The sequence below is a fragment of the Dipodomys merriami genome, unplaced genomic scaffold, assembly GCF_024711535.1.
Source record: "Dipodomys merriami isolate MVZ:Mamm:240054 unplaced genomic scaffold, mDipMer1.0.p SCAF_198, whole genome shotgun sequence".
Lineage (NCBI taxonomy): Eukaryota > Metazoa > Chordata > Mammalia > Rodentia > Heteromyidae > Dipodomys > Dipodomys merriami.
In genome coordinates, this window is record NW_027203359.1 from 837,881 (window position 1) to 861,235 (window position 23,355).

At 38.9% G+C, this 23,355-nt stretch overlaps 1 protein-coding gene across 2 annotated transcripts in view; it reads left to right on the forward strand.

Moving 5' to 3' along the window:
- The window catches only part of Rps6ka5 (ribosomal protein S6 kinase A5), a 152,791-nt gene that overhangs the window by 67,779 nt on the left and 61,657 nt on the right, over positions 1-23,355 (forward strand). For both annotated transcript variants that reach the window (XM_070028560.1, XM_070028561.1), the window contains exon 4: positions 20,573-20,688. In XM_070028560.1, the coding sequence (XP_069884661.1) occupies positions 20,573-20,688 (116 nt within the window). The remainder of the gene's footprint in view (positions 1-20,572; positions 20,689-23,355) is intronic.

The following is a 23,355-nucleotide window of genomic DNA, read 5'->3' on the forward strand; positions in this document are numbered from 1 at the left end:
CTCTGGGTCTGGGCGCTGTCCCTCAGCTCTTCAGCTCAAGGCTAGCACTCTACCACTTGAGCCACAGTGCTACTTCGGCTTTTTTCCTTTTGCTTATGTGGTGCTGAGGAATCAAACCCAGGGCCTCATGCATGCAAGGCAAGCACTCTACCACTGAGCCACCTTCCCAGCCCTTGAAAGACCTTTTCTACTCTTAAGATGACCTTCTCTTCTCTTACTCTTAAGACCTTCATTACTCTCAAAAGGAATCCAACTGGTACCCTTGGCTCATGCCTGTAATCCTATCTACTCAGGAGCTAAGGATTACAATTTGAAGCCCACTTAAGCCAGGAAAGTCTGTGAGAGTCTTACATCCAGTTACCCACTAAAAAGCCAGAGATGGAGTTGTGGCTCAACTGGAAGAACACTGAAAAAAGGAAGAGGGGTGGGGTGGGAGGAAGGGGAAAGGACAAAGAAATTCACTGCCTTTTTTCTTTTAGAACTTGTGTGGTTTTAGTTTTTACATGGAGAATTTTTCTTGGAGTCTGATGTGAAATAAGGATCCATAAGTAGCCGCTTAGTTTTTTCAAATTATATAGTAAAAGTCTATGCTTGTCGTTTATTGTATATGTTTACATCACTCTTTCTGTTCCGTTTGGTTTGCTGAATCATGTGCTAGTACCATGCTGTTTTATCTTGCCATGGTTTTACAGTATGTTTTGCTCTCTGGTAAGGCTGGTCCTTACTTTGACCCTTGTCTTTCATTGCTTATATTCAGAGCTTTGTGGAAGGTTCTTCTGCTGGTTTTCTATGTGAATTTTATTTTATTTTAATTATTATTATTATTATTTTGTCAGTTGTGGGGCTTGAACTCTGGAACTAGGTGCTGTCCCTCAGCTCTTCAGCTCAAGGCAAGCACTCTACCACTTGAGCCGTAGCACCACAACTCGTTTTCTGAGTGGTTTATTGGAGAGAAGAGTCTCACTGAGTTTCCTTCCCGGGCTGGCTTTGAACTGCGATCCTCAGATCTCAGCTTCCTGAATAGCTAGGGTTATAGACACGAACCACTGATGCCCAGCTTCTATGTGAATTTTAAAAGCAAATTGTTTGGGTCTCTGAGAAAAAAAACACATTAGATTTTTTTTAAAAAGATTACCATTAAAAATTCACTGAGAAGTGATGTTTTTGTGATATTGGTTAGTCTTGTTCAGGAACATGGTGAATCTTTTTATATGGAAATCACTTTGTAGATATTCAGGGTTATTTTAACATTTTCTTTCTATCCATGTTTCTTATTAAGTCAATCTTAAGTATCTTTTCATGTACTGTTATTATAAATAGAGGCTTCTCTTCCACCATAGCTTGCAACTGATCATGTTCTGATAATTTTGTACTTTGCTATCTGAGGGTATGTTATCATCTTCCAACAGTGCTTATATCCTGCTCTGTGCTTTTTCAGCCTGACCCATGATGTCTTGTATACCACTTTTCTCTGCCTTGTAGTTTTGCTTAGAGCGTAGGTCCAGAGACTTATAGTCATTCTTGATGTTTTGTTAAAGATGTCTTGAGAGCAGACTCGATTTAGGACTCAGTCGCCATCAGCTCCTACTGGTATTCATGGCTCAGTACAGAGTGCGGGATGGAGCTTATTCTAGTGGCATAAAAATTGCTTGGTTAGCATAGACTTTTCTGAGTAAGGTAATTATGATCACAGTGCTTTGCCAGATGCTTACTTGTGACATTTGCTTTTAGTAGCAGCTACGCAATAGACAAGCATTTCTAAAAGAACTGAGTGTGTGGCTGTTCACCCTGTGTGCTTTGTTTGGTTGTCTTCAACTTGTTTATATACTATCCACTGTTCTCTAGATCAGTGGGCAGTACTTTTTCCTCACAAGAAATGGGCAGGATGGTAAATATTTCAAGTTTTGCAGGCCTCTAAGCTTGGTTAATCATGGATACTAGTAAACTAGTAAATATGGTGGTATTCAAATAAAGTTTTACTTACAGAACTGGCAGTGTACTGGATTTTCCCTATGGGTTATAAATTGTTGACCTTTACTCTAAACCCATGTTCATTAAGTTACATACAGCATTAACGTCATTTTAGAATCTGTTTTAATTTATGTCTTAGGGCATCATATGGCTTTGATGGATTATTTTTCTTTATATTTCTTTATATTTTTTCTGAATCTTAAAACATGGACACCATATAACTTTTACAGACTTTTAAAGCTTTTACCCTACCCTACTTTTTTTTTTTTTTTGGTCTGGTCGTGAGGCCTGAACTCTGGGCCTGGGCGCTGTCCCTCAGCTCTTCAGCTCAAGGCTAGCGCTCTACCACTTGAGCCACAGCGCCACTTCTGGCTTTTTCCTTTTTGCTCATGTGGTGCTTAGGAATCGAACCCAGGGCCTCATGCATGCAAGGCAAGCGCTCTACCACTGAGCCACCTTCTCAGCCCAACCCTACCCTACTTTTATAATCTTTTAAAGCTTTACCTTATGTCTTATAAGAGGCATAAAACATTTTGAGCTATTCTTTCTTAAAATTCATGTTCAACAACAATGGATGGGAATTCTCTATGGGAAAATAATGTATTAAAAAACATTTTCTCTTATAGAGTCCTTGGTTTCTGTTAGTGATGATTTTTCGAAACAGCTCGTCTATGACTACAACATGTTGAGTGATAATCAGTAGAATTCAGACATTAAAGAAGGATGTTTTAAAAGTATTTATAAAGGTGATGCTAAAGATCATTTTCTCTAATGAATGCTACCCCAATTGTCATGAGTCATCCTTTCAAAAGGAGTTAAAAGATATTTAAAACATTGAAGCTTCACTTTTGAGTATTAGTTTCATCTCAGAAATTGCAAGGGTGGTAATACTGCTGAGATGGTAACAATGGTTCATGTGCATCATAGTTGCTGGTGTGACAGATTAGATAGAAACTGCAGGAACTTCTCTGCTTTTAAGTAATTATGAATAATTCATAGGCCAGCTAGATATTCTCAGCTAGAGTGTTAAAATGGTTTAATTAGCTGGAAGGTTCCACCTTGGAAAGAAATGGGGTATTGAAAGAGAGTACGCATAAATAAATATAAATATTGATCCTACATATAAAATAAGTCAATAGTAAGGTTAGATGGCTAGAGGCCCACAGAGATGGTACTAGAAACAAACAGGTGGTTTTGAGTAAGTCATTCAAGCCTGATATAAAATGTAGTGGTACATCTGTTAGTTCTTTCTCCATATCCAAAGTACTCTAAATTCAGTGGCTTAATCCACCCACTTTGAGGGGCTCAGTGCTTATCCACAGGGGTACTTCTTAAATCATTCCCACTTTGCTCTTCTAGAATTATTTTCTTTCTCCACCATCTTGGGGTTTGTACTCTAGGCCTCAAGCAAAGAGAAGAAGCAGGAAAGGGTCAGGGTCAAGATACACTCTTCAGAGGCACATCCCAGACACCTGCTTTCTCCAACCAGGTCCCACCACCCACAGTTCCAATAGTTCCCAGTTCCCAGTAGTCTATTCATATTTTGAACTTAGCAATGGATTAAACCATTGTTTAGGTCAGAACCCTTATGCCGTAATCCTCTCTAGAAATACTCACATAAGCCAAGTGCCAGTGGCTCATACCTCTAATCCTAGCTACTCAAGAGGCTGAGATCTGAGGATCATGGTTCAAAGCCAGCCCAAGCAGGAAAGTCTGCGAGATTCTTATCTCCAATTAACCACCAGAAAACAAGAAGTGGCGTTGTGGCTCAAGTGGTAGAGTGCTAGCCTTGAGCTGAAGAGCTGAGGGACAGCGCCTAGGCTCAGAGTTCAAGCCCCATTGCATTAAAAAAAAAAAAAAAGGAACAAAAGAAATACCTGCATAGACACACCTGCAGGTATGCTTGAATAATCTAGACTTTTCTCCATGCAATCAAGTTGACCATCAAAATTAACCATTGCAGTTTGAACTCTGTAGTCAGACTTTCAAACCAGTCTGATCCAGCCTGTGTTTCTCACTCAGTCTTCCTTTATTGTGCTCTGTTAGCCATGCTGCAGTCCAGCTAAGTAATGGTACTCCTCTGTGTGCATACATTTTTCTTTTCTTTCCCTGTTTGCAGAGTTCCCTTACTGAAAATCATCTTGATATTTCCTAGCTGAGGACCCTAGGTGCAGTATCTAATATCACTTGTCCTGTGTATGTTATTCCTGTGGCGTTGTGGACTTAAATGGAATGATGTCTATGAAGTGCTTAGTGCCAGCCTAGTAGAAAGTGATCCATCGATGGTGTTTGTATTAAAAGAAAGCCTAGAAAAGTACAAGATGAAACTAGAACATCTTGTTGTGTGGCAGAAAGAAGAAAGTGCAATCAGTGGGGGTGGAGGAAAGTGCTTCCTCAAGTGCTGCCACAGAGAAGGAAAGATGGAGTTACGAAATCACCACCTGATGCCACCGAAACCAGTGGGTGAGAATTTGATGAAGAACAGGATATTTTTATATAGTCTGTATTTCCCTTCTCCACAATTCGCCACAGTCTGAAGGAAAACATAGTAACTTCACGATAGAGAAAGCTGGCAGACACCACGTTAATGACTATACATTAACCACACAATGAAAGTGAATACCAGTGGTAGAAAAACTAACATCCATATTTTCTGATACAACACAGGGGTGTTAAAAATCATTTCTCTGGTATTGTGAAACTATTTTATTATCACATTAGATGTACAGAGACAGTTTTATACATGCATACAAAGTGCCTGATCAAACTCACCCATCCACCATTCTCCCTCATCTCCTCTAACCTTTTTAAAATGATTTCAACCAGTTTTAGTGTTCTATTTTCATATATGGCATATAAAATACTCTTGGCATCGTAGTTTTAGGGTTTTTTTGGTGATACATGTTTGAACTAAGGACTTAGCCATGCTTTCAGCCTTTTTTCTGCTTTTGTTGTTGTTTGGTTAGTTGGTTTTGTTTGTGAGTGAGTGTCTTGGTTTTCCCTCAGGCCTTTCAGTCCTGCTGTGCCATATCCAGCTCTTGGTTGATTTGAAATTCTCTGGAACTTTTTGCCTCAAACTCAGGCCTCCCAGTCTCTACCTCAGGACTAGCTAGAACACAGGCATGAGCCTCCAGTGCCTGGCATTTCATAGAATTGTTCCAAAAATTTATAACCTGTATCTGATCTTGAGAAATCATCATATAAAGCCCAAACTGAGAGTTGGTCCACATAATAGAGAAAGCCTGTCATCTTCAAAGAAACCAAGCGCAAACAAGAAAGAAAGTTCCACACAAAAGATAGATGACCTTTAATGCATTGTATGATCATGAACAAAATCATAGACTGGAAAAGGAGTAGATGCACCTGGTGCCAGTGGCTCATGTCTGTAACCTTAGCACATCTCTAATGCACTTTTGCAATCCTAGCACATCTGTAATTGGAGGCTGAGACCTGAGGATCACGGTTTGAAGCCAGTCTGGGCAGAAAAGTCTATGAGACTTATCTCCAGTTAATCACCAAAAAGCCAGAAATGGAGCTGTGGCTCAAGTGGTAGAGCACTATCCTTGAGCGAGAAAGCGTGGAGCCTGTTCAAGCCCTAGTAACCGTGCATGTGTGCAAGTGCGTGCGTGCACACACACACACAAACACACACACATTAGTAAATGTAAAAATTATTGTTGGGCAGAGTCTGAATACAAAGTATAGATAAGGCAATAGTATTTTTGTCATAGCTAGAGGTCCTGAAGTTGGTAATTATGCTATGGTTGAGTATAACAGAATGTCTAAGGATATGTACACTAAAGTATTCAGAAAAATACATCTCCAACATATTCTCAGCTGGTTCAGGTGAAATATACATGCATATACAACAGAGAGAGGATGAACAAACTAAAAGAAATGGAGAAAATGTAAATAACATGTGTATTTTCATAATGAACTTTGTGGATTGCTTGTTCTGTTCTTACAATTTTTTGAAAGTTTGAAATTATATTGTTTGCTTTTTTTTTAAGTCCACAGGTAAGGCATTGTGATCTAAGAAACCTTTAGCAGTTCTTCCTTTCAGAGCCCCTTGTGATACAAGGGACTTCTCGTTGGCCTCTTTAGACTACACACCACAAGCAGCTTCATAGCACTCTTCAGGCTTCCTGCTGTAGGCCTGGAACACAATGACAGGCTGTAGAACTGTGTTTTTCTCTAGAACTGTGTTTTTTAAGTTTGTAGCTTTCTCTGCTCTGACTTTGTCCACATCTATAATAGAATATGAAGGAAGATATAGAGGTTACACATACTGATGATATTTGGAGGTTCTAGTCTCTGGTAGGAACAATGAAGGTAGGTCTCCTCTGTTGCCAAGTTCAGAGCCATCTGCTTTCCCAGGCAGGTGGATTAAAAAGGACAGCTTCACAAGAAAAATTAAGAGTTTGCAAGGATGTAGGTAATTCCCAAAGGTATGCCTAAGTGCTTTAAAAACAAACAAAACGAAAAAAAACCAGCACTGATTTTATTTCAAGACATAAATTTTATTACAAGATTTTATAAAAGGCATAAATTGCCATTTTTAAGTTCTATGCTATTGAAAAAATCTGTCACCAATCATTTTAGCTATCACATTAAAAATATTTAAAATTTGTCGTCTACTTACACATTTAAAATAGATCTCAATGTGTCGCCCCTGTAAATAAAATATTACTCTCAACTACTGGGACATTCTGAGCAGCCTTTCACATTTTAATTGGGAAAAGCCTAGTGAAGTGGTGTGACGTGGTATTTAGAGTCATTGGCTCCAGGCTACTGTCTTTTACATTTGAGAGACAGTAATGAATGGTAAGTAATTGTTCTGAGGCTGGTTAGCCAGGCCGCTGCCTGGGAAGCCGGGAGGGGAAGGCAGCTCAGGAGAGTGCGAACAGTCCGTTACCCTTGTTCTTCCACCTAGAATGATGCAGCTCTGGGTAACTTAGAACCTCTACAGGTTTCATTTTCCTCTGATGACTATTGTGTTGTCTTTGGAAATAAGACTTTTACTGGTGCGTATTTTACAGTTGTTTGTAAGGATGAAATATTCCTAAACACAGGAGGCACAAAATAAGTCTCCAGTCACTTCCTAGTCTCAGAAGCAGAGAGGATGTATTGAGATTCAGGTTTTAAAGGATGAAACCCTTGTTTAAGTCACTAGACCATTCAGGTTGGGGAGCACTGACTTGGGGGTGGAATAGCCACCGGCAGCGAGGAGTGTACACTGACAGTAGCACTCAGCCCATTTTGTGTTGCAAAATCATAGAGGCAGGGGCTGAAAGAATAGCAGTCTCATGCTATTCCTGCGTTGTCCTATAGCAGAGAGACAATAAAGAAAATCAGCTTAAGAAAAAATAAATTCTGTCTTGCAAGTTGCGCTAGAAATTGGCAGAAGAGGAGAATTTCCAGAAGTTAGATCCATAGTTTCATCTGAAAAGTATGAGCTGGGGGGCTGGAAAGTTGGCTCAGTGGTAGAGTGCTTGTCTCGGATGCATGAGGCCCTGGGTTCAATTCCTCAGCACCACATAAGCAGAAAAAAGCCAGAAGTGGCGCTGTGGCTCAAGTGGTAGAGCACTAGCCTTGAGCTGAAGAGCTGAGGGACAGCGCCCAGGCCCAGAGTTCAGGCCCCATGACCGGACCCAAAAAAAAAAAAAAAAAAAGTATGAGCTGGTATGGGTCAAGAGCTCTCCAGGCAGGCTGGGCCTTAAGTAGCCACAAGCAGTTTTCTCTCAGGTACATTTGTTCGGCATGAGTGGCTGTTTTAATGGGAAGAGATGTTATTTTATGTCCAGCATGTCAAGGTGTGAATGTTCTAGGAGCTAGGCTTCCCTGAGCTCTAAGGCCCAAGAGACCTCTCAGGTCAGGTCAGTGGGCCACTAGGGCCTCTGGCCCAGCATCTGCCTGCAGCCCCTGATTATGATGCTTTCTTTTGAGAGAAAGAGAATGTTGAAAATTCAGCTTAAATTGAACCAGATGGTGTTTTCCACATTGTGTCTTATTTGTTATTTCACTGCCCTGCAGAGTTGTTTTGAGTTTCCAGAACAAGTTCCAACTCCCCCAACAAGTGGCTTGAACCCCCGTGCTAGACAAAGAGATAGAGCCGGCTTACCACATTCTGTGGTAGTCATTGCTCCATTTCTCTCTTCTGAAGCTCCAGGGTTCACCAGTGCAGTTCTGATCACAGCTGGGCTCTACAATAGAACTGTCGGGAAGTGGACCCTGGATGGTGTGGACCCACTGGACAGGCTGTCTGTGTCCCTTGTGTCCATCAGTCAGCTCACTGGCCTATTTGTGAGCCAACCCCACCAGGACGTCCCCATTCAGGTTACAATGCTCATTCACTTTGTTTGGCTCACAGTTCCTTAGAGAAACTTATTTCTGTGGTTTCTTTTTAGAAGATAAACAGTATATATATATATATATATATATATTTGCCACATGGTTCTGGGGGATGGAACTAACCACCACCCAGATATCCTTCAGCCTGTCGTAGGAGAAACATCAAAGCCGAGCATCCTCTTTTCCCAGAAGAGTGCTCATGTACTTACACATACTCAAAACATTTTCACATGATCTCAAGGAGTTTATGTGAAACATCTTCAGGATGGCTCATGGAACTTCTTAATGCTATTAAACCAGTCACAAGAAATCTATTTTTCTGGACTAGGCACAGTGGCTATAATCATAGTAACTCTGGGATTATTGAAATTTGAGTCCAGTCCCAACAAAAAGTTAGCAAGATCCCTGTCTCAACCAAAAGGCCTTATGTAGTAGTACACTTCTATAATCCTAGCCATGCAGGAGACAAAAGATTGAGAGCTGAAGCTGGCCCTGGGGAAAAAGTATAAAACTTTCATCTGAAAAATAAAGCCAAAGGGAGCATGAATCAAATTGTATAGTACTTGCTTAGCAAGCATTGTACTCTGAGTTCAAATCCCAATATTGCCCCACCAAAAAACAGTCTATTTCCCCCTTCCCCAAAGATCTCCCGTCGGGCTCTCTTACCAGTTTTGAAAGATACATAATTAGAGATAATGATAGTGACACATATTTATTGAGCTTTTATCATTTCTCAGTCACAGTGCATCCCTAAAATCCGGAAGAGTGCCCTTGACCTCCCCTTCTGAAGCTGTTGAGCCCTCAGCCTTCCCCATACCACAATACACCACCTCCACCTCCATCTCCAGCGTAGGCAAGGCTGTTGCTGTGTCTCCTAGCCACTGTTATCTCTCTTACCTGGTGTGCTGAAAGAGATCTTCCCATTCTTACCCTTCCTACTCTCAATACAGTATGCACAGCCATTGAGCCCATTGATAGGAAAGTCATGTCCCACCAGTTTGCTCCAGAGCCCTCTAGCAGCTTCGCATTCCATTCAGAGTAAACGCTAGAGTCCTTCCAGTGGCATAAGCTCCCAGGGCCCTGCCCCTGATATATGTTGTGCTCTCCTGGTATACGGAATAGACCCAGTTAGTTCTGCAGGGCCTCTAGAGCCTGGTCCACTGCCCTAACTCACTTCCTTTTGCAACCTTGCCCCTTCTACCACTTTCCTTCATTCACTCTCCCACAGCCACTAATAGCCTCTTTCTGATGGTGCATCAGGCCTGCTCCTGCCTCAGGGCCTTTGCAATGATTGGTATTTCTGCTTGGAACAGTCTTCCCCCAGATAACTCCTTAGATGGCCTGTGCCATCTATCCTCATTGAAATTGAATTCTTGTCTCTACACTGGCACTCCCTGCCCCCTTCTATCTCTTCCATTTTCCCATAGTAATCCTTACTTCCTGGCATATAATAATACCTAATTTACTTAGTTTCTTTCTTCTTTCTGGATTTCAAGCTTCACTAAAGTGGAGATTTTTTAAATTATTATTCAGTGCTTTGTGTGTAAAAAAATGATTGGCATATAATAAGAACCCAGATGGTTGCAAAATGAAAGGACAAACCCTAGAAAGCAATAATATTTTTCTTTTCTAGTATGGATTTGCATCCAGAGTGATTAAGCATCTTACTCAGTGATGCACAGCTAATAAAGGATAGAGCGCGGTCATATTTGGATTGTCTGATACCAAAGACCTGTGCTCTTAGTTACTACATTTGCTTTCCCTTATACATATAAATATATTTTTCTTTAAGAATATGAAAAATAGGAGGTAAAAAATGTAGTCCAGAAATGGTAACCTTACAAGGCTTTGGGGTGGGAAGCTAGAGTTTGGGACTAACCAAATAACTACAAGTTGTGGAAGAGAGAAGAAGAGATCAGGGAAAGAAGGATTCTGTGACTATGTGGAGAGACAGTCTTAGGTAGCCTGGATGAGAGCAATTCTTGAGGCTGAAGGAACTGACAAAGATTTCAGCAGTCCCTCAACTCATGGGACAGACTTGGAATAGATCCTTCTGAGGTGTGTGGATACTTCTAAGAAGGGTTATACCTGAGTAGCCAGTAATACATCCCCAGAGTCAGAATAAATGATCGACTGAGACAGTTGGGCACCTCCCATAGGGCACAGAACAAGTTCCCATGGGCAGCACATATTTTGTGCTTTCATAGATAAGCCACAAAAGGGCATATACAGCTCCCAAATTAAAACTACAGCAGCTGCTAACACAGGTGCAAGTAAGAGTCAGTACCTGCCAACAACCTGCCTTTTCCTAGTGACAAAGCTGCCTGCAAGGAACCTCAGACAGACACGAACACTAGCAAGTCTAAATTCTTTATTTACATGAAGGACCTGGGTGAGAACCTTGGACAGGAATTAATCTGCTAGATGCCTTTTGGGAATTGCTCTTAGTAAGAACTATGTCTCTGATCTTGGTGGGCAGATATCCCAGTGGAAGTCTTGACCAAAATTTCTGATCTGGTTTCTACCATTTCTGGATCCAAGAACTCAGTCTTCAGATACATTAACACAGTTTAAAGCAGTTGAATAGAACTATGAACTCATTCAGATAGAAATAAATTGATAGTTTGATAGGGTTAGAAGAATTACGTAGTTTCAAACTACTTTTCCAAAATTGTCCATTATAGAGATGAGATGAGATATGCACTCTCTATGATGAAGCAAAAGAGATACCACCTTCATTGAATGACCGAAATAAAACTCATAGATCATAGAATGAATTGAGAAGCAAGTACAAGAACAGTGTCACTGCCACTTTTTCCTCCCAAAGATGCTCACTGTGTGAGAGGAACTCATTTTCAAGCTAGTTTACAAAATTAACAATTTTTAAGTTTCAAAAACATCAAGGTTATGCCAGGCAAGGGAAGACTGAGAGACATTGTTACAAATTAGAGAAAATAGATAGCCATCTGACCCTGACATTTGATTCTGAATTGGATCTGTTCGCTTATAAAAGATATATAGAGAACAGTTTTGATGACTTGAATTTAGACCTGAGGATTAGATGGTAAATAATATTGTCATGTTAATTTTCTGATCTTTTAATGACTATGTTGTGGTATGGAATACACATGACAGGGCTGGTTGGTTAAATGGTTCAAGAATTCTATGTAATGCACTTGTATCTTCGCTATAAATTTATTACTGCTTCAAAATAAAAGCAAAAAGGTATAAATGTATTTCTATACACTGGCATACAATAATTGTAAAGTAGAATTTAAATATCCTTTGTAGTATATTTTTTAAAACATAAAATACTTGGTAATAAATTTGCTCTATAAATTAGAGTACACTACTGAGAGAAATTAAATAAAACCTTCATGTTACAGTTACAACACATATATGATGGGAAAACTCAATATTCTAAAATTTTACTTGTCTCCAAAATGAACTTTAGAAATAAAATTGCTGAAATAACACCCAAGCAGATTGTTGTAAAAAACAGATACAGAGAAGCTGTTCTAGAATTCCTATATAAAAGAAAGTGGACAGAACCATTTAAATGTTTAACAAGAGAGAGTGGGAAATACTTAAGCTGAGAGTCTAGAGGCTCCCTCCACGGCCTGTTTCTAGAACACAGGGGCCATCTGCTCAGTAAGCTGAGCATAGGAAGTTCTGATCACTACAGCTGTACTCTGATTAGGGAGTGAGGATCCCATCCTTTGAGAGGCAAGCTGGGAAGACCGGAGACTGCTGCCCTTCCTCAGCATCTGCTAAGAAAATAAGAATGTGACTCCATGAAGGGAGTCACTGTCCTCACTCAATTCTAGAGCAGTGGCTCAGAGATGTTTTTCCCAGGGGGAGAGGTGGTTCAGAAGAACAGAGAGACCTTACTAAAAGATTGGGCTACCTTTGGTGGATCATAGTGGTATGGTATATGTAATTAAGAGGAGGTTGGTGTCTTCATTAGAGCAACAAGTTAAATGTGAACAATGAAGAGCTGTCCTGGAGTCAGGGTAAACCTCAAACTCTGGCCTCTAACTACCCCTTGCAGAGGCCTGAGTTTATTGGATCAGATTTGGTTGGACTGGAGTAATTGATTCCTCCGAGCATGATGGGAAACAACAGAACAACAAACAAGCCAGCAATTAGTGGAGCCTAATAACTGGTTGTAATACTAGCAGAGGCAGACAGCATGGCCAGCAGGGAAAGAGAGAAGAACCCACTGGAACCGTTGTTCAGATATTCAAGGCTTTGTTCTCTGAGGAGCAACATTGGAGGCTCCACACTGCATATGAAATAGACTTTACCCTAATAACTAGGCCAAGTTATTAAGTAAGGAAGACAGAGCAATTGAAAAAAAAAAACAGAGGTGGAGGGTGGGATGTTGAAATCAGATCATTTGAATCCTCCCAAGCAAGAAGAGAATAAAAATTGGTAGCTCGGAAGACTACTCAAAAAATTTACAAATATGGGGCTGGGAAGGTGGCTCAGTGGTAGAGTGCTTGCCTTGCATGCATGAGGCCCTGGGTTCGATTCCTCAGCACCACATAAGCAAAAAAGGAAAAAAAAGTGGGAAGTGGCACTGTGGCTCAAGTGGTAGAGCGCTAGCCTTGAGCTGAAGAGCTGAGGGACAGCGCCCAGGCCCAGAGTTCAGGCCCCATGACCAGAAAAAAAAAAGAAAGAAAAGAAAAATTTACAAATATGTAGTTGTTCTCTCTTCTAAAAGATAAATATATATATATATAAAGTAATAACTGTAATATATTATGTATTGTTAGGTGTGCAATATGTAGTTGTTCCTCAGCGTGCATGGGGGATGATTTCAAGATCTACCTCTACCTGCAGACCAGAAACCACAATGGTTCAGTCTCTTACATAAATTGCTGCATAGGATTACATATAAGTTATGTACATTCTGTTGTATACTTTACATCATCTTTTGATTTCTTATGCTACCTAACACAATATAAATGCTTTGTAAATAGTTGTTATATTTTATTGTTAAAGGACTAGGGACAAGAAAATAGTCTCTATGAGTTCAGCACACATTCTTTCCCAAAATCTGTTAGTCTGCAGTTGATTCAATCAATGAATGTGGATACAAAGAGCCAGTGGTGAATAGTTACACTGTGTCTCACATTAATATCACAGAAAGGAAGAGGAGAGCAGAAAGCTGAATAGGAGTAAAGTTTCTATATATCACTAAAGTTAAATTAGCCTAAATCTTATGCTATTTGTATGTTAACAGTATACAGCAAGTTGTATAGCAACTACTAATAAAATAATGTAAAAGTTCATTAAAGGAATTAGTATGTTATACTATAAGACATTCACCTATTGAAAGGTAAGGAAATAAAGGGAAAGAAACAGAAGAATACATGAGATATTAATAAATAATAAAAAAGGAAGTGGCGCTGTGGCTGAAGCAGTAGAGTGCTCGCCTTGGGCTGAAGAGCGCAGGGACAGCGCCCAAGCCCAGAGTTCAAGCCCCACGACCAGCAAAAATAATAATAATAATAATAATAAATAATAAAAAAGTAAAATGACAAATATAAATCTACCTATAATTAATAAAATGTTAGATATGAATAGTTAAATATTATTCCAGCCAAAGAGCAGAAATTTTCAGACCGGGGGTAAAAGACCCAACTATAGACTATTTAAGGAGATACAATATATATTCAAATATACCAAAGGGGGAAAGGATGAAAAGAGATACATCATGCAAACAGCAGTTACCAGAAAGTTGGAGTGATTATACTAGTAACAGATAAAATAACAACAACAATAAAAGTTTACTAGAGATTAAATGGAACATTTTATGATCAGAAGGACCAACCCTTTAGAAAAATGATTGTAAACATATGAGCACCTTACAACATAGGCCCACATGGATAGACATGCAAAAGTGGAAAGAAGTAGAAGAGGAAATAGACAATTAAACAATAACATCCTATTTCAATAAAATGTAAACCTAACTAGTGAAAATATCAACCAGGAAAAAGAAGAATTGATCAACACTCTAAACCACTTAGATGTTACAGATACATAATAGAACTTTCTAAACAACAGCAGCAGAATACATGTTTTTCACAGGTACACATGAAATATTCTTTAGGATAGACAACATTTCATCCCATAAATCACCAACATATTCAAGGTTAAGATCATAAAAAGTATATTGTTTGACCATAACTGTGTTGTCTCAGTAAGACTAGAAATCAATAACAAAGAAATTTTAGTTATTCACAGCTATTATGTGCAAATTAAACAATCTAGTACTAAAATAAACAGTGTTGAAGAAGTAAAAGAATACTTTAGAGAAAATAAAGACACTACAGAATATTTCTAAAGTAATGCTTGCTTAGTGGGAAAACATAATCAACCAGTTTTTTTTTAAAAAGGAAAATCGCAAACCAATTCAATTTTCTACCCTAAGACATCACAAAAAGAACAACAAGCTGGACACCAATGACTCCATGACAGTAATTCTAGTTATTCAGGAGCTGATATCTGAGGATTGTGTTTTGAAGCCAGCTCAGGCAGGAAAAGTACCTAAGACGCTCATCCAGTAAGCTACCAAAAAGCCAGAAGTAGAGCTGGAATTGGGGGGTGGGGGCGGTGGTAGGGGGGTGGGGAGGGGAGGTATGGCTTGGAGCTCAACTACAGAACCCAAGCTTAGATTTCAAGCCCCAGGACACACAGACACACACAGACACACACAGACACACACAGACACACACACACACACACACACACACACACACACACACAGCAAACTAAACTTAAAGCAAGGAGAAATTATATTTTAAAAAATCAGAGAATATGAAAACAGCAGAAAACAAAAAAGAATCACAAGAAGTTACCATAAATAGCTATGTAACAACATAGAGTTAGACAGTTGCTTCATATTAGGTAACTTGGATAGCAGCAGTTTCAGGCCAGCCTAGATTGCCTATGGAGTTTAAGGTGCAAGGAAGGAGTTGTAGAGGCAAAGAGAGGGAGAGGAATATTTCTAGAGTATCATATCACAGAGTACTAGAACTGATTCAAGAAGAAATATAAATTCTAAATAAACCTATAACAAGTAAAGAGATTTAACTACTAGTAATAGCACTACTAATAGTGAAAAATGAGCTTGGAGAAAACAACCAAGTATTTTCAGTGGTGATGTTACTGAACATTTAGAAAGAAGGCCAACATTTTACAAATTCATCTGAAAAATAGAAAACACCTTATTATCCAAAGAGACTAGTAGTACCTCAAACAAACTAACCTAAAGAAAAATACCACAAGAAAACTGCAATAAATGTCCCTTAGGAATATGAATGCAGAATTTCTCAAACAATTCTACCAAATGGAATTCAGCAGTGAATAGGATTTATAATATTGGTAAGTAGGACTTGTTCCAAGGATGCAAAGTGTCTTAATAACCAAGAATCAACTTGATACTGTACCATATCAATAAAAGATTCATATAGTTTTTCAGTAGCATAGAAAAAAATTGACAAAATTCATCCATTTATGATAAAAAAAAAACCCTCAACAAAATGAAAAACACACAGTCGGCCCACAGTTAATATAATACCTACCTAGAAGGTAAAATCAGGAACAGTAATTCAGAATGACCACTTTATTTAACATTTGGACAGGATAAGGATAAGGTTACAAAAGGCCTTTCAATTAGAAAGGAAGAAGAAACACTTAAAAATGATTTTGTAAGTAGGTGGTTCTGAGAAATCGGTGTTAATAAACTAGCTAAGCAAAAATTTAAGAGTAACATACAAAAGTTAACTGACATTTTTTACACTTGCAGAATTGTTTCACTTTCAGATTTTTATCTGAAAATAGAATTAAGAGAACAATTCTATTTGCTGTAGAATCAGAAAGGAAAAAAACAGTTGGCAATAAAAAATACATAACTCAACAAAATATTGCTGAAAATGAAATATAACCCCAAAAATGAAAGGATACCACATTTTCATACATTGATTTACTATTCTTGGAGTAACGGGAGTTCCAAAATCTTTTAAATTTTTATTTTATTATAAAGGTGCTGTACAAAGGGGTTACAGTTACATGAGTAAGGGAGTGAGTACATTTTTTGGCAAGCATTGTTACCTCTCCTTTGTTTTTCTCTTACTATCCCTTCTGAGTTCCAAAATTTATTAACCAAGTGATCCAGAAATTCACATAGAAAATTATGGGGCCTGAAATATCAAAATACAGTAGCTCATTTATTTATTTTTGAGGTAGTATATTTGATGACGCTTAGGCAGGTGCTCTACCACTTCAACCAGGCCTCCTATGCTTTTTGCTTTAGTTTTTCAGGTTGGTTTTCACTTTCTTGTCTGGCCTGGTCTGACTGCAGTCTTTCTACTATATGCTTTTGATGTAGCAAGAAGTCAAACATGCACCAGCAGATCCAGCTTTTTACATTGAAAAAGTACTCATTAACTTTTTAGCCCAGCTGTCCTTGAACCATGATTCCCTCCCCCACCTCCACCCCACTCCCTATATGTACCTCTGAGTAGCTAGGATTGCAGGAGTAAACCACCACACACTCAACCTCTAAAAGAGTTTTGAAGAGGAAGAATAAAGTTAGAAACTCACACCTCATATTTTCAAATTTTATTCCTAGCCAGGTTTAGTCGTGTGTACCCGTAGTCCTAGCTGTTGGGAGACTGAGGAAGGAAGATTGTTGGAGTACAGTTCACGGTCTCAGTGTTAAACAGGAAAAAAAATTTAAACAAAAACTGACTGAAAAGCTATTAGAATTGAGAAACATGTGACTGGTGTAAGAATGGACATTTAGATGAATGTAGATCTGTAGGATAGAATTGGGAGTCCAGAAATCCTCACATTTACAGTCAACTAGTTTTTCAGCAAGAGACAATGTGGAAAGAGCACTCTCTTCAACAAATGGTGTTGAAACAACCAGATAGCTATATGCAAAAAAAAAAAAAAAAAAAAAAAGTATAAATTTGGGCCGTACTTCATAACACAAACAAAAGTTAATTCAAAACATTTGGGTACTTTTTTGTGTGTGACATTGGGTTTGACAGTGGCTTCTTAGACCAGGTACCAGAAGCACAAGGAATTAAAGAAATGATGAGATCATTTGGAATATGGGGATATAGTGAGTAATGAGAATGTTGTCCAGTTGATTATGATGGCTGTACAACTCACTAAAGACAATTGGTTTTATACATCAAGTGGTGAATATCATGAGATTGGAGATAAGTCTCAGATGAAAGTGAAAATCCAACTGGGCAACAAAACCTTACAACAGAAGTTGTAAAAAGGTTGGTAGATGGTAGAGTGACATCACAGATGGAGGGAACAAATGCTTAGCTCTTCAAGGAATTACTACCAGCACCTCCTGCCTCTGCCTGCAAGTACCACTGACCTCATTCACCAGGATACTCTTGGACAGTCTCAGTATCAGCTTTACCACGGTGGTTGCCTGGATCCTTGAACAGTTTGCTGTTCACAGGCCTGCACCTGTAGAAAATGCTGCTGTTTTTTGAATATCAGGTTCTTATGCTATCAAGTCAGCCTGTTTCAAAGTAGGAGATAGTTTACTTGACACTGTAAGTTTGTCTCCTTAAATGTATACTTTTCCTCAGTCTCTCCACTAAGTGAAAATTAAGCACCTTCCATGTTCTAAGGAACAGTATTCCATAAGTAGTTGTTATTCCTGTTTAATAAGAGTTGAAGAACAGACATCTTCAATTTGTTCCAGGCAGGACATGAGTGGAGCCATCTAATCTATCAGTTACACAATCTTCTGTGTCACATTGCCTCTGGGGACACTAATGGATTTTTAAATTGCATATTAATTTTTTTGAGTTTCAGTGATTGTTTTCAGAGACCCTACATAACATCCAACATAAGGAGTTTTTATTCAGTTAATTAGCACTGTGTGTATCTATTGTTTACTGCATACAGGCACTTATCTGTTGATCCTCATTCTTAAAAAGCCTGTTTGGCAGATAAAACAAGTGTGCAAGAAAACATTTGCAGAAAAGCAAGACAGTTGCAGTGGCCCAAGTCTTTAATAACTGGTGTGATAACATTTGAGGAGGTGATGGACTCTCTATGAAGTGGCTATTTGAAGTCTTTGATTCAGTTGCACCTGCTCTTGGGGACTTGAAGTTAAGTGGGTAATGTAAAAGAAAAACATGTGATCTTTCTGAAACTATGTGTTTTGGCCTCTGGAAGTGCCTTTTTTATTCTGGTAAACTTTACCTCTGTTCTGTATGCCAGTCCTGGGGCTTGAACTCCTGGCCTGGGAGCTGATTGTGAGTTTTTTCATTCAAGGCTAACACTCTACCACTTGAGCTACAGCTCTACTTCTGCTTTTTGGTGGTTAATTGGAGATAAGAGTCTCTCTAACCTTCCTACCTAGGCTGGCCTTGAACTCTTATCCTCTGATCTTAGCCTCTTGAGTTTCTAGGATTCCAGGCATGAGACACTGGTGTCTGGCTAACTTTACTATTCTTAGTGAGTTTTGCTATCATATTCACTAAAAAGGAAAAAAAATATTTTTGTCAGTTGGCTTTGTGTTATCAAATTGAAGTAAACTCAACAAGTAAATATACCAGGGATACTCACTTCAGATTTTTCAGAAGAAAAGCTTATATGACATCTCTGATTCTTCTAAATATAAATTGTTTCTCATCCAGATGTGCTGTATTGTAGCCGTGTTTAGTCTCTGGTGAAACTGTAGTTTAAGGTGTGTGTGTGTGTGTGTGTGTGTGTGTGTGTGTGTGTGTGTGTGTGTGTGTGTGTGTGTGTGTGTGTGTGTGTGTGTGTGTGTGTGTGTCTGTCTGTCTGTCTGTCTGTCTGTCTGTCTGTCTGTCTGTCTCTGTGTGTATGCCAGTACTAGGGCTTGAACTCAGAGCCTGAGTGTTGCTTTAACTTCTTTGCTCAGGCTGGTGTTCTACAACTTGAGCCCCAGCTCTACTTCCAGCTTTTTTGGTAGTTTGAGATAAAAATCTCCTGAGTAGCTAGGATTACAGGTGTGAACCACCAATGCCTAGCTAGTTTAGGTTAAGTTTTTAGGGTTTTTTTTTTTTTTTGCAAAAAAGTTTATTTTATAATTTAGGACAATTTCTAAAGTTATAATTCATATCATTGTTACATAAAGTAGTATTGAGTTATCCATTTTTATGATGCCTTATCAGAGCCAATTAATAACCTAATTGTTTTGTTTTGTTTGGCTGATCCTGGGGCTTGAACTCTGGGCCTGCGTGCTGTCCCTGAGCTCCTTTTTAGTTCAAGGCTAGCACTCTACCACTTGAGCCACATCACCACTTCCAGCTTTTTCTCTGACTAATTGGAGATACAAATTTCACAGACTTTCCTGCCGGGCTGGCTTCAAATCACAATCCTCAGATCTTAGCCTCCTGAGTAGCTAGTGCTCACCTCCTGATTTTTTTTAATCAGCCTGCTCCCTTATTATTTGTTACTGCAGCCATAATGTGTCCTATTTTATTATTCCCATTGGGATAAATGGGGAAGAGAAATTGGAACCTTTTAATTTTGAATGTTTTCATTTGTTGGTTATACTTTTTTACTTTGTTCACCTTTTTATTTTTATTTTATAGCTATGGAGCAAAAAAAAAAAAGCTACCTATTGACTAACATATATTTTAGGAAGTATACACAGACAATCCTAAGAAAAGGGACTTTGCTTGTAGATCTTAAAAATAGTGACTGACATCTATTACATAAGACAAGGTGGGGGACTAGGAATGTGGCTTAGAGTTAGAATGCTTTCCTAGCATGCATGAGGCCCTGGGTTCAATTCCTCAGTACTACATAAAAAAGGTAATAAGACAAGCTGGAGTTTTACTTGTGCTTTGTTTGTTGATTTGGTTTGAGTTTGGTTGTCTTGATAGCTGATGCTTGCCATTTTTCAGTAAGTACATTGTACAGCAATGGCAGAGGTTTCTGATAGGCTCTATTTAGAAAAATGCTTCTAAATATATGTTGATTTTATGTAATGGTTGTATTGGTTTAAATCAGATGAGTACTTTTTGCAAACTGATTTGATTGGCTGAAGGCAGTCATCACCTTATGAAATGGTTTTCCTATATGAACCTAGTAATATTTTTCTAAGTACCAAATACTGAAAAAAGTGTCGTTAACATCAATGCCTTATGTTCAAAGTGATTAAAAAGGAGATGCTTCCTTTTGTTTATGAATACAAGTCAAAGAAAGAAAAAATATATTTCATTTTTAGATTATATAAATGGTGGAGAGCTTTTTACTCACCTTTCTCAAAGAGAGCGTTTCACAGAGCATGAGGTGCAGATCTATATCGGAGAGATTGTGCTTGCCCTTGAACACCTGCACAAGGTAAGATGTGTTATCTTTGGACTTTTTTTCCACAGTCTGCTAACTGAGGTGCTGACAGCTTAGCCAGCTAATGTTTTCATGGGGTTATTGTCTTGGTGGAGGTTGTCAACATTGCCATCTTTTGTTTCACAATTCTCTTGTTCACGAATCTCCTTTTCTATTGTGGTTGCTGGTAGAACCTGCATAGTTTTGTTTTCTTCTTTAAAAATCCTAGGGGCTGGGAAGGTGGCTCAGTGGTAGAGTGCTTGCCTTGCATGCCTGAGGCCCTGGGCTCGATTCCTCGGCACCACATAAGAAAAAGAAAAAGCTGGAAGTGGCGCTGTGGCCCAAGTGGTAGAGCGCTAGCCTTGAGCTGAAGAGCTGAGGGACAGTGCCCAGGCCCAGAGTTCAGGCCCCACGACCAGACCCAAAAAAAAACAAAAACAAAAACTTCAGAGCACTTGCCTTAAAAAATCCTAATGCTGTATGTATTATGAAGTGTCATTTTAGTTCTTAAAATGACCTATAAAATGAAACAAAAGCATAATGTGTGTTTCCTTAATTGTGACTTACTCCATGGCAGTCTTGGTCTGCCATCGTTGGTAGAGGCCAGAGAATGAGCCTCTCTGCTTTCTCTCCCATGCTGGTTTTCTTCTGCCCCAACCCATTCTCTCCCTCCATTGTCTCCCATGCACTCACTAAAATCTTTCCATGAAGATTGTGTTCATGAACTCATTAGAACTCTATACAACAAATGTAAACTTTCTTTTTATATTGCTGAAGTTTCTGTTAATTTTGACCCATGAAATGACTTAATTTTTTAATTTATCAGGAAGCATTATTGTAGAAACAAAGAGTCACCATGTAGCATAAGCTTTTGTGTTTCTTTGTTAGAGAAAGAAGGGTACTAAAACCGTTGATTCCTAAGAGGATAAGGTCATAAACTGATGGCTAGTCTGGCTTGAGTGACTAAATTTCAGCAATACAGGAACACTGTGAAGTCACTATTTTTTGTTTTGTTATAGTTAGATCTTACCCTAGGCATGATCAACAGAGATTAAAGGGCTGGTTATAGATCATAAAAAAGAGGAGAGAATTGAAAGGGAAAGGCAAGGAAGAAGGAAGTAGGTTTTAAATGGGCAGGGGTATCCACCAGAAATCAAATCAAAGAGGGAAGTGGTAAGTTGGAAAGGGTAGGAAAAGATAATAGAAAAAAAGAACAAAAGTAAGACTGGATATGTGGTAAGGGAAGGAGACAGGTCAGAACAGTTCAGAAGGTGAGACAAAAGGATCATGAGTTTGAGGCCTGCCCTTAAACTATACATAGAAATTCTGTAAAAAAAAAAAAAAAAAAAAAAAAAAGTACAGGCACCAGTGGCTCGTGCCTATAATCTTAGCCACTCAGTATGAGATTTGTGGTTCGCAATTTGATGCCAGTCCCAGCAGGAACTCTTTGTCTTCAATTAACTACCAAAAGCCAGAAGTGGAGTTGTAGCTCAAGTGGTAGAGCACTAGCCTTGAGCAAAAAAGCAGGGATAGCACCCATTCTCTGAGGTGCAACCCCAGTACCAGCACATGCACACACGAAAACATGGGGGAACGGGTAAAAATATATAAGAAACAGAAGGACAAAGAGCAGGCAGTCAGGACAGGCTATAGACAGTACAGTGGAAAGGGAGAGTAGGAAAAATGTCGAGAATCCATTTAGGTCAGGGGACAGACATATGGACTTCTTTGGACAGTATCTTCAGTCTGGTGACAAGCTTTATATCTATGGGATATAAGGTAATTATACAAGAAACAAATTGAACCCCAGAATAGGCTACAAAGACTCCTGAAACTTATGATTAGATGTAGTATTTTATAATATAAAAATAGTGATAGAATTAACCATAAATGCCAAAATGAAAACAAAACACAGGCCTCCAATGGGTTAGCTAGAAAATACAGGTTTTTAAAAATTTATGTGACACTTTAATTCTGTTCATTTTACTCAAGAAAAATTCATGAATATTCATTATTATCAAATAGTAGTGAGAAGCATGGAAGTAGTGTACACAATGAATCTGGATCTAAATGTAATTGATTTGGCATGATAGTAATATAGTAAATCAGGTCTCAGCTGTCTCTTTATCTTACTAGCCTAAAACGACACATATAACACAAAGCCAGCAATCTTCATTGTGATATACCTACTGATAGTAGATTTCACAAGGAGAAAAAAAATGTAAATTTATTTGGAAGTGATGAGATAAGCAAGTAGTAAAAAACTTGTTTCTTAAAAAAAATATATATTTTCCAAGGCCAGGTGCCAGTGGCTCACGCTTGTAATCCTAGCTATTCAGGAGGCTGAGATCTGAGGATCTCTGTTCAAAGCCAGCCCGGGCAGGAGGGCAGGAAAGTCCGTGAGACTCTTATCTCCAATAAACCACTAGAAAACTGGAAGTGGCACTGTGGCTTAAAGCGGTAGAGCACTGGCCTTGAGCTGAAGACAGCTCCCAAGCCCAGAGTTCAAGCCCCAGGATCGACCAAAAAAAAAAATTACCAAAGAGATTGTTTAACAAAGCACTGCTCATTATTAGATGCCTGTAGTGCTTCAAGTCAAATGTCTTGTCAACATGGACACTATCTACATGTTTTCCTTCCCGTGTTTCTTGTAAACCACTGAAGATCTTGGAGGAAAATTGC